General features: G+C 38.7%; 3 protein-coding genes across 7 annotated transcripts; 1 reads left to right on the plus strand and 2 right to left on the minus strand.

Moving 5' to 3' along the window:
* Positions 1 to 1,523: 1,523 nt before the first annotated feature.
* On the plus strand, positions 1,524 to 7,181 carry eIF2A (eukaryotic translation initiation factor 2A). Of its 3 annotated transcripts, none has more exons than XM_089469038.1 (4): positions 1,524 to 1,689; positions 3,783 to 4,959; positions 5,031 to 5,308; positions 6,130 to 7,181. In XM_089469038.1, exons 1-4 carry the CDS (start codon positions 1,659 to 1,661, stop codon positions 6,711 to 6,713), a joined length of 2,070 nt encoding a protein of 689 aa, XP_089325164.1. In that variant the 5' UTR covers positions 1,524 to 1,658; the 3' UTR covers positions 6,714 to 7,181. The 3 variants fall into 3 exon arrangements, 2 of the variants coding, with proteins under 2 accessions (XP_089325164.1, XP_017862453.1); XR_001915838.2 differs by lacking the exon at positions 1,524 to 1,689 and adding an exon at positions 3,227 to 3,536 and having other exon boundaries at positions 5,031 to 5,596; positions 6,130 to 6,271; XM_018006964.2 differs by lacking the exon at positions 1,524 to 1,689 and adding an exon at positions 3,231 to 3,536.
* Positions 6,962 to 8,262, minus strand: LOC108613488 (small integral membrane protein 8). 2 transcript variants are annotated; one of them, XM_089469041.1, is made up of 4 exons: positions 8,107 to 8,262; positions 7,878 to 8,049; positions 7,405 to 7,560; positions 6,962 to 7,343 (listed from the first exon to the last, which is right to left on the minus strand). In XM_089469041.1, the coding sequence occupies exons 3-4, from the start codon at positions 7,501 to 7,503 to the stop codon at positions 7,185 to 7,187; spliced, it is 258 nt and encodes an 85-aa protein (XP_089325167.1). In that variant the 5' UTR covers positions 7,504 to 7,560; positions 7,878 to 8,049; positions 8,107 to 8,262; the 3' UTR covers positions 6,962 to 7,184. The 2 variants fall into 2 exon arrangements, with proteins under 2 accessions (XP_089325167.1, XP_017862472.1); XM_018006983.2 differs by having other exon boundaries at positions 7,754 to 8,049.
* On the minus strand, positions 8,107 to 10,491 carry LOC108613483 (uncharacterized). Of its 2 annotated transcripts, XM_018006978.2 has the most exons (4): positions 10,304 to 10,491; positions 9,655 to 10,249; positions 8,896 to 9,592; positions 8,107 to 8,838 (listed from the first exon to the last, which is right to left on the minus strand). In XM_018006978.2, exons 2-4 carry the CDS (start codon positions 10,245 to 10,247, stop codon positions 8,722 to 8,724), a joined length of 1,407 nt encoding a protein of 468 aa, XP_017862467.1. In that variant the 5' UTR covers positions 10,248 to 10,249; positions 10,304 to 10,491; the 3' UTR covers positions 8,107 to 8,721. The 2 variants fall into 2 exon arrangements, with proteins under 2 accessions (XP_017862467.1, XP_017862466.1); XM_018006977.2 differs by having other exon boundaries at positions 9,655 to 10,491.
* Between the last annotated feature and the right edge of the window lie 197 nt (positions 10,492 to 10,688).

Raw genomic sequence — 10,688 nt, forward strand, 5'->3', positions numbered from 1 at the left:
TGCCGCTGCCGCTGCCGCTGTTGCTGTCACTGCGACGACGCGACCGCGCCGCAACGCCGGCGCATTGCTCGTAACCTGTTGCCAACTCTGGAATCGGGGATGGGTCTTAACATTGGCCACGCTCTGGCCTCGGCTCATGTGTGCGCGCTGCGGCGTCGGCGTCGGCGGAAAACTGCAGCAGCAAATGCGAATGACAAACACCTCGAATGCCATCAATGGGGTTCGACTGGGGGCTGCCAGAAAGTGCGTATATACTTATGTATATGTATAATATCTATATGTAATTATATTATCAAGTGAATTTTTAAGTTTGTAGAAATTTGTGAGCTAACAGCCTTCAAATCTCATCAACTTATCCGAAGCTCATAAATTGTATTATATTAATTATTAAATTTTATTATATAAGCTACAGTTTAATTTCCATAAAACTGTAATTTATATAAACAAATGTCGCTAAAAATATTAATAAATTATAGAAAATATTTATTGGAAGCCGAATTGTAAAATATCTACATGCATGTTCGCTTAAATTTTTTAGATTTTAGAAAAATATATACCTATATAAATATTTTATTGTAGTTATAACATGCTTTACTTATTTCATTTTATTAAATTGTTTTATTATTGAATTTATTATATATATTTGAAATTCCAACTCGAAATTATTTTAAGTTTTATAAAGTTTTGTAGGCGAATCTCTCAAGGTAGCATTAAAAATGATTGATAATTAATTAACATTATAAAATGTATCTTCCACAGCTGTCTCATAATAATTAAATATTCAGACTCTTTTTTAACAAAGTGTGCAATGCCTCAATAATCGAAAATTATATTAAATTTTTTTTTGGAATCAATAGTTCGGTTTTTGGATAACTTTTTAGGCATACAAAATTATTGGAATACATTTTGGAATCAAATTGAATAGACCGAATTGGGCGCATTTTGGTTAGCTTCATGGGCGCAATTTCGGCTTCATGAAGAGTCAGGCCAATAGGAATCGATGGCGGTAAAGAAGAAGTCATGGAATATTATATATGCCGTGATTGGGGTTTTCGTACTACTCATATTTCTATGTTGCTGTTGTGTGATATTGATATTGTGTTGTCCATGTCTGGCTTGCTTGGGCTGCTGTCTGGTCTGCTGTAAGAACCGAAATCAAGAGGATGAGGAGGAAGGAGAAAATCCGCAACAGCCAAAGAAAAACCAACAACAGACCACAAACAAAAAAGGCTGAAAGGATGCGGTCGGGGATGAGATAAGATCGTGATCGTCTAACTCAATTAATTTCCAATTCGAAAATTTTTCGTTACAAGCTTTTATTTCGATTATAAATTTTTTAGTTATCTGAAAAAATAAAAATTCCAAATATGTTTTTAATGGCTTCTTGCTCTTTGATGAAATATGGGTATTCCAGAGAGTCATGTTGAAAATTAACAAAACGTGCTTTTACTTTACAGTTACACGTTGAATACATTTCAAAATTGTCTTACTCAAATTAAAAACTAAAAAAATGGATTCTCGTAATTTAAAACTTTTGCTAATAGGTCTCATCATTTTGGGATTTTTTTTATGCGGCTGTTGCTTGATTTTCATCTGCTGTGCACCCCTCATCGCCTTCAGCACCTGCTGGAGAATGAATCGAGATTGTGATTGTGAATATGAGGATTGGGGATAGGTTCTACGAAACAAGTAAGAAATCACAAATTAAGTTAGTTTGATATATATTAGATTTTGTATACAAATATAGTATATTTATTATAAATTTTTATTAATATTTACTTATATATATTTTGTATACTCATAAGATAATGAGTATATTGACTTTGTGTAATGTCCGTCCGTCTGTGCAAGCCATTTTGCCCCTATTGAAGCTAGATAGTTAAAAATCAACAAAAGATGCTTTTGAGGGCGTGGCAAAATAGGAAAAAAATAGGAAATTAAATGTATATTCTTGTTGTCGAAGTTCTACTGATATGCACAAAAATAATATATATACCATTTGAGGGCGTGGTGGATCTTAAATGGGTCTCGTAGTGCTTTGACCGTAAATGCGTATTCAGCAATGTTCTTATTAGTTTTATATTTTCATTAAAAGAAAAGAAAATTATAAAGTAATTTAGTAAAGTTTGTTAGTTAGTTAGTTCATTATCTTAGTGCCTAGAAATTGATATCAACCGAGTTTTCACCTGCATCAATGAAAATCGAAAGCATTGCGAAATGGCTGAGCCAGCAATTGCATTTAATTGAATTACAATTAATATTATTACATAATCGCATATTCTGTAAGCACTTGTCGCCCCACAGAGACTGAGTGCGACAGTGCGAGATGCGCGTTTATACTAAAGGCGCTTTTCATTTTGGGAAAGTTGTCGTTGCTGGCGTTGGCATTGCCAAAGCTATATTAGTTTCAATTTGTGATGGTTATTATCAAGAGATGGAGTAAAAGACATATATATATATATTTCTTGACAGTTACAAAACTTTCAAAGTTGTGACTGTGTTAGCATTTCTCTTTGGTAAGTGCAAGAAATTTAAAGTCAATTGTCGTCGCAGTCGCCCGTTTGACCAGGCGCACGATCGTATTATAAATAAAATAAAATTTATAGTAACAATTGAAACAATGAAAACATTGTCCAACTGAAACATGAGTGGTCGTTACATGTTACTCGTCTGCCTCTCTGTCTGCCTTTCTGCCTGTCTGCCTGTCTATTTGCCTATCTGTCCATACGCAGGTGACAACGACATCTATCATGATCAAACAGTGGAACCGAATGAATGCAGCTCTTACGCATTTATAGCAAATAGTAAATTATTTACATTCCACATAAAAATATATATCATACATTTTTACATTTTTACTCATTATCATTTATAATATATTTTTACATGTTTACTCATTATCATTTAATTAAATTTACATTAATGCATATTCAATTACTTTCTGAAATATATCAGGGTTTTCTATTGATTGCCCCACTGTGCCGCAGCTCCGTTGTTTGGTCACAATTTTCAGCGAAAGTAACTGAACGAGTTCCAATGCCAATTGTGCGTTACTTTTATTTTGTTTTTCATATGTGCTTTAACAAGTTTAAATATTAACTGTCGTAATAGTTTGCCAAAAAGAGAAAAAACAAAAAACAAAAAGAAATGAAATGGAAACTTTAAAGTTGCGTATAGAATTTGTGATACAGGTACATGGGGAGAAAGTCGTTTTAGCCTCAGTCGACAACAACAATTTGTGTACTATGCACAAAGTTTGCCTTGAAGTTTGATAATAACTAAATTCTTTAGTCTAAAAATGTTTTGAAATTCACGTAGAGCATAAAATTTTGTTGCAGTTTTTGAATACGTCTGGTTGATGTTCGTTTTACGCGCGCCCAATGCATGTTGCTTTAGCGTTATCGATTACAACACAATACAACCGTGCGTACACAAACAACTGTTGACCAACACTGCAGCCAGTGACCGTGTGTGTGTGTGTGAGAGATTGAAGACAATGGCTGCGGCTGTGGACGGTGTGGTTCCTACCCTTGCAAGTAAATATACAAAGCAAATAATATAAATTAAATGCAATAACATTTGCTAGCCAAACACCTGCGCCATGCACTGCCATAATTCGCCTTAGTCGGGGCTGCCTTTCGAGCATATGTGAGGCGCTTTCGTATGACGGCGACCCTAACCGCGTGTATATGCGTGTATATGTATGTGTTTGTGTGTGTGTCTGTTGGTAACTAATTCGTGTTTCTTTTCTTTTGCCTTTCTTTCGCCGAATCTCCTTCCAGTTCGCTCTAGCGTGGCTGTTGAGCTGTGGTCGTCAGCTGGTGCAAAGCAGCCATACGAACACAAGCCCAATTTGCCGCGAGAGGAGACGAAAAGTTCGCGTTCGATCTGCTTCAGTCCGGATGGTCGGTATTTTGCATACTCGAATGGTGCCGAGGTGAAGGTGCTACGCGTGCCAATTTCCAACACTGGCGGCGACGCTGATTGCTGGCCGGTACAATGCACGTTGCCGCGTCCAAAGGCCTTCTATCTCAAGTTCTCACCACGCGGCAATTATCTGTGCACGTGGGAGCATTATGCCATCACAAAAGATCGTCCCGAGGGTGCTGCGAATTTGCTTGTTTACGAGATTGCCACTGGCAAGGAGGTCTTTGCCATTGTACAAAAGAATCAAACGGATTGGCAGCCATCGTGGTCATCTGATGAATCGATCTTTGCGCTGGTCGTCGGCGGTGAAGCACTTTTCTATGATTTGGCAAATGGCCCGACTGAAGGATTTGCCAGTGCATCACGCAAAATTGGCGGCAGTCGCGGCGGTATGCTATCCCTCGGTCCGGGCAATAGTCCGCCATACTTGGCATTCTATACACCCGGCGCCAAGGGTGCACCATCCATGTGTAAGCTCTACAAGTATCCAGCTTTGGGCCAGAACCAAACGGTTGCCTGTAAGAGTTTCTTTCAAGCGGATCGCGTCGAGATGCTATGGAATAAGCGAGGCAGCGGCCTGCTGCTTCTAACGAGCACGGAGGTGGACAAGAGTGGTGCCTCGTACTATGGCAATCAAGCGGTACATTTTATGGCCACCAAGGGCGATACATGCTCTGTGCCATTATCGAAGGAGGGCCCCGTCCACTGTGTGAAATGGAGTCCCAAAGCCAATGAATTTGTTGTCGTCTATGGCTTTATGCCATCCAAGGCAGCACTCTATAATCTAAAGTGTGACGTTATCTTTGACTTTGGAGAGGGACCACGCAACTGCGCCTACTTCAATCCATTTGGCAATCTGATTGTGCTCGCCGGCTTTGGCAATCTACCCGGCGCCGTGGAAGTGTGGGATGTTACCAAGAAGGAGAGGATCGCCAATATAAAGTGTGCGGACACCACACACTTTGAATGGCATCCGAATGGCGAATGGTTTGTCACGGCAACAACTGCGCCCCGACTGCGCATTAGCAACGGGTGAGTGACTGACAGAGGGCATCATAATATTAATTCAAGAGATAATTTTCATATTTACTCATTGTATTCAGATTCAAGGTATATCACTATTCGGGCGCATTGCTGCATGAGACACTGTGGCCGCAGGGTCAGGAGTTGCTTGGCATCGAGTGGCAGCAGTATGCGGATAACACATTTGCCGAGCCAAAAATCACGAAGGCCAAACATGAGGGCATCAAGTCCAGTCAGCCGGAGGCCAGCAAGAAGGCCTACACACCGCCCCATTTGCGTTTGCTCAAGGAGGGGAAAAATCCGGAAAAATATTTGCCGCAGCCTCAGACGGTGCCGGGACTAACAGCAACAGCACCAGGTAATAGCAGCCGGAAAATTTGGCATAGACAATATGACTTGGATAATCCGATAATGCGGCGATGCCAGGGCTCCGGCGAGCAACAACAGGGCCAGGGCCAGATGGTAACGAGCATGGTCAACAACGGCCATAGCAGCTCAAGTGCCAGCTCGACGCGACCCAATCGACGCTACCGACCCTACCAACATAAGCGCTACTAAAAATTCTAAAGATTCATCATTCCATTCCACTCATACCAAAATAAAAACCAAAATGCATTGTGTGTGTAGGATATTAGAGAACGTGGCTGTAAGTAAAAAACGTACATTGCCTACCAAAACATTTTCAATGGTTATATTTCGATCCCAAAACTATAAATTCTGCACCGATATAACATAATTTTGGGTCAGCTATACTTTACTATACTGTCCGATAATAGCCAATTCAGATATAGAATTAACCCAACTAATATCGACTATTTAGCATTATAATTTTCAAGATCTCAATACTTGGAAAGCTTTGAAATTTTCCTCTCGTTGTTTCACTTGTTTCATTATCATTTTCTATCGAGGTGAGCTTGAGTCTTTCGCTTAAAATTAAGAAAGTTTTCGATTTTTATCTGCATTAAAGAAGAAAATAAAAACTTCAATAATTGTATTATTTCTCGACATCTGATGTATAAACCTTTGATGATGATGAATATTTATCATAAATGATTTGGCGTCAGTCATTTTTTGTTTGTTCTTTTTTTGTTTTTTGTTTTGTAGAACATTTAAAGTGATATTATGATTGGCAAATGTTCTTCAATATTCTAATTTTATTTTGTTTCACATCCTTTGCAGGTGTTGGCAAAAATAAGAAGAGAAATACCAACGGCAGCAAAGCAAAGGGCAATAATAACATCAACAACAAGCGTGAAGCTGGCGATGCCACACCACTAGATGCAGCTGCCACTGCAGCGGCTCCCGTTGAGGGTCTGGACCAGCAGCAGCAACAGCAAGATCAGGAGATTGCAACTGGCTCAGCTGTAAATGTTGGTGAATCGCCGCGCAAACCAGCGCAGCAGCAGAAGCAGCGTCCGCAGCCCAGGCAGCATCAGCAATACCAACCACAGCAGCAGCAGCAGCATCCACAACAACAGCAGCAGCAGCATCAACAGCAGGAGCAGCAAAACACGGTTGAGCTGGGCACACCACGTCATTATCAGGCCAATGGCAATGTTCCGCCGAACAATAATGCCAACAACAATAACAATAATAGCGACAAGGATCGCAAGATACGTAATGTGGCCAAAAAATTATCGGACATTAAAAAGCTCAAGTCGCGACAAAGTCAAGGCGAAACTCTGGAATTGAATCAGTTAAACAAAATTAAAATGGAGGCAAGGTATTTGGAGGAACTCAAGGCGCTCAAATTGTCCGTTTAGTAATGATTACATGCCATCAACTGTTAAATGTGTGATACAACAATAGCAACAACAACAACAACAGCAACAATAGCAACTACAACAAATTACAATGCAAACAAGCAATTGAAGGAGTTAACCGCACCACAACAGCAATAAGCAAAACAGCTGCCAAACAGTAAAAAGTTTTGGTTTTTCTGGGCCGTATCCCCCATATTATGTACTTTTGAGCTTCCTGTATTTGATTTAATAATGAAATGTTAGTGCTGTTTTCTTTACGTGCGCAAATTTTTCAAAGTTTAAACAAAAAAAAAAAAAAAAAAAAAAAAAAAAAAAAAATCTATAAAAAAAAAACATTTTTCTACTATTGTGATTTTTTGAATATATATTTCGGCAACCACTACTACAATAGCAATAAACTCATGTATGTACGAAATTGTGCTACACAGTTAATAAATAGTTTCCAGACAACAACAAAAAAGAAAACAATTTTTATGTTTCCCAATTGGATCTTTTTTTAACAAACTCTTCTCGTCCATCTTCCTTAACAGCCACATAGTAGCCAAGATTTTCGTACTTGTGCCGCATATACGCAATATAGCCAAATACACCTGCTATTGCAGTCAATCCGATGCCCATGATAATTTTATTCTGCAAAATAAAACGGAAAATATTGTTTCAGTGTTCAGGATACATAGAATCATGTGCATACCGGTTTCGTATAAAGTTCAAAGTTGATTAGCCTGAAAACGCCAGTGCTACGAATGGAGCGTATTCCCTCGCCGGGCGCTTTTGTTTCTTTCTCACTCATTGTTCTAATTTACAGATCTGCTGTAATTTCCACAATTTTGGAGCACATTGCACAATTCTAGTAAACAAGAGAATAATTATATGATGACTATCGATAGACGCAATTCAGCTGCAGCACATACGATTAATATTGAATTATCGGAAATGTGGTGAGTTACTATTTGAATGGGAACTGAACTATTATCGATATATTTTAAATATTTATGGCTAAATAGATATATGTATTAGAGATAATGAATATATAGCTATACCTTCAATCTATCTGAACCAAAATTGAAATACCCAGTATTTCTTAAATTATCTTATTTATAGTCTATAGTCATCTAATGTGGGGATATTAAAGGGTAACCTTAATTTTGATGAATATAATTTTACATTGAACAGCAAATTATTTTTCCCAATTGGATGTTTTCTTTATGAACTCGGTTTGGCCATCCTCTTTCAGAGCTAGATAATAACCGAGCTGCTCGTATTTGTGGCGCACATAAGTTGTATAACCGATAATGCCAACAGCTGTGGCAAGCCCCAGGCCCAACAAAACTTTGTTCTGAAAGACAGAATTCTTTAATTATGATTTAGGGACAAATCATTATTTTTCGCTTACTTGTGGGGTATTTAGCTCAGCGTTTATAAATTTTAAGACACTGGCGGTGTTCGAGGAACCTATGTTCCTAGGCGGACTTTTAATTTGATTTTCGCGCATGTTAATTTAAACTTGATAATTTCAGTAAAAACAACAACTGGCATAGAAATATTTGAAGTATTGTGAAAAGCCAAATTTATATTTCAATCAGAGCTGCATGTGTGTACCTATCGATAGGCATAACAATCATAATTGACAATTTTGAATTCGCGAAATCAACATAGTTATCAATTTTGTGTGAGGAAAATATCTACTATAGATGTTAATTGGGTCAACTGCTGATTTATAGTTTTATTGCAATAGAATAAAAAAAATATTAATAGTAAAAAAAAAAAATAATAATACAACGCAGAAATATCAATGTTTGCACTCAAGTGAACGTCTATGCATTGTACATATATATTTATGTACATATAATTAATAAGGTGCCCTGCAATTGATTTGTTGTTAGTCCGTCGGTCACTTAACACAAAAGACCATAAATTTACATTAAATATATGTCACAAGTCTAGAGAATTTACAATAAACCGATGAGTTGTTTGTTATGTACAAGATCAAATTGTATTCCCCAATATTTTAATCAAAATCAAATTGATAGCCGCGATCCACGAAACTCAAGCCACGTTCGGAGCTAACGGGAAAAGCATCCATAAACAAAATGTAGTCCTTGTACTCGGGTGAGCGTTTGAGATCCTGCAAAGAAATTGATTTCTGAATAAATGTGAATTGCTATTTTAAAAAAGTTCCCACCTTGACATCAACATAGTCCTCAAAGCCACAGAGCACGAAATATATATGCAGAGGTTGTGTGCGCGAATATTTATTATTTTGTTTGTTTGGCTCGCGCTTCTTCAGAATATTGAGCGCTCGTTGTAGAAAATTGGGCGTCAGCTCTCGGCAATAGGACACATCCAGATGATGCAGCTTTGGACACATCTCAATGAATTTCAGCAGAACATCATCGCACAAATAGGTCCAATTGCGCAGGCACAGCAACTGCAGATTTTTCATGCAGGTGTAACGCTCCAAAAAATCTACGGCATGAGTCCAGCTACAAATCGCCAGGCGCTGGAGCTTTTGATGTGACCAAATGGACAGATCCGCATCCCAGCCGGGCTCCAAAGGCATGTAATAACCGTCAACGGCAAAACCTATAATATCCGGCGCTTTGCGCTCTATTATCTCATAGAATTCGTGCACTTCTCGTATCTTGTGGTCGTAGGTATCCACACTCGCCGACACCGGTATACAAAACTCTGTGTCGAGCAGCACAATCAACTGCTTGAGCGCCGGCAGCTTTAGCACCTCGGCGAGGACTGTCTTCAATGTGGCCAAATTGAGCTTCAAGATGGTGAGATTGTTGAGGTAGGCGACGCAATTGTTGAGCCGCAGTTTGCTTATAACATCGTACATTCGAATGTCCAGCACTTGCAAATTGGGCAATTGACTGCATAAATCAAATAAATAATAATTTGTATTGATATTTACGTCTATCTCACTTTCACTTACCTGCAGACCTCGTCGAGGTATTCCTGCTGCAGTTCGTATGCCTTATGCTGGTCCTCGTACAAATGTAGCTCCTGCAGATGGCGAAAATTGGAGAGATAACGACCTTGTATTGGCGTTGTTAGACGCAGTCGCAACAGATTCGGCATCATTTTGGCCATTTTGCATATGCTACGATCTGATGGATAACAATCCACATCTTCCGGATCATAATAGAAACTGGTCACATTGGGCAGCACGTAAATCTGCATTTCCTCTAGGTCTTTCAGCAAAGTGCACAAACAGCTCGACACTGTCATGTGGCGTATGAAGGGACGCATTTGTTTTATGAAATAGCACAGATCATCATAATTTGGCAGTAATTCACGCCACTTCTCCATATCGAGCTGGTCGTAGATGTGCGAGCTTCGCCAGCGATTCAGACATACCCATTGAAAGCGCTGGCAAACTCTGGCGAAGGCTACCTCGCTGCGTAGATCTTGCAGACGCTCGAATATACATTCCAGACAATCATTGTTCAATTTAAATATATCCGGCGTTTGTTCGCTTGTCGTTGCGGGGGGTGTGGTATGTGCAATTAACGGCTCATCGGCCATGACTGTAAATTTTGAATTTAGTACACTTTGGATATTATTGAAGTATTAACATATACCCTAAAAAGCTTTTCGCTTTAACAGCTTGCTATTTTGAATTAATGCGTTCTATTGTCTACACGTTCGAATTACAGTAAATCAAAGTTTATAAAAATTCGCTTCATAACAAACAAAATGAACAACAGCTGTTTTCAGGCAGTGTTGAAAAATAGAGATGTGAAGATTTATTCGGAGCGACTTTAATCGAACTGGTAGTGAACTATAAACAAACAGAGATCAACGTCTCTATTATATGAATATAATTATAATATGTATAAATCCTATGCAAATTTGCAAATTATTTACCAAATCAATTTTAGTCATAGGCCATGCGCTTAGTAAATGAACTGCATTGTGAATTTTTCGAGACAAGGTGGCATACACAATACTAGTTCGAAATGGTAC

This window comes from Drosophila arizonae, chromosome 4 (genome assembly GCF_054131065.1).
Source record: "Drosophila arizonae isolate 15081-1271.41 chromosome 4, UAZ_ARI_1.0, whole genome shotgun sequence".
In the NCBI taxonomy this organism is placed as follows: domain Eukaryota; kingdom Metazoa; phylum Arthropoda; class Insecta; order Diptera; family Drosophilidae; genus Drosophila; species Drosophila arizonae.

Excerpts from the sequence above, each read along its gene's own strand:
- LOC108613488 (XM_089469041.1), bottom strand. The coding sequence starts at position 7,503 with ATGAGTGAGAAAGAAACAAAAGCGCCCGGCGAGGGAATACGCTCCATT. Across the intron at positions 7,344-7,404 it reads TTGAACTTTATACGAAACCG|AATAAAATTATCATGGGCAT; the intron begins GTATGCACATGA and ends TTTATTTTGCAG.
- LOC108613483 (XM_018006978.2), bottom strand. The coding sequence starts at position 10,247 with ATGGCCGATGAGCCGTTAATTGCACATACCACACCCCCCGCAACGACA. Across the intron at positions 9,593-9,654 it reads TACCTCGACGAGGTCTGCAG|TCAATTGCCCAATTTGCAAG; the intron begins GTAAGTGAAAGT and ends TGATTTATGCAG. Across the intron at positions 8,839-8,895 it reads AGGACTATGTTGATGTCAAG|GATCTCAAACGCTCACCCGA; the intron begins GTGGGAACTTTT and ends ATTTCTTTGCAG.
- eIF2A (XM_018006964.2), top strand. The coding sequence starts at position 3,359 with ATGTTCGTTTTACGCGCGCCCAATGCATGTTGCTTTAGCGTTATCGAT. Across the intron at positions 4,960-5,030 it reads CGACTGCGCATTAGCAACGG|ATTCAAGGTATATCACTATT; the intron begins GTGAGTGACTGA and ends CATTGTATTCAG. Across the intron at positions 5,309-6,129 it reads ACTAACAGCAACAGCACCAG|GTGTTGGCAAAAATAAGAAG; the intron begins GTAATAGCAGCC and ends CATCCTTTGCAG.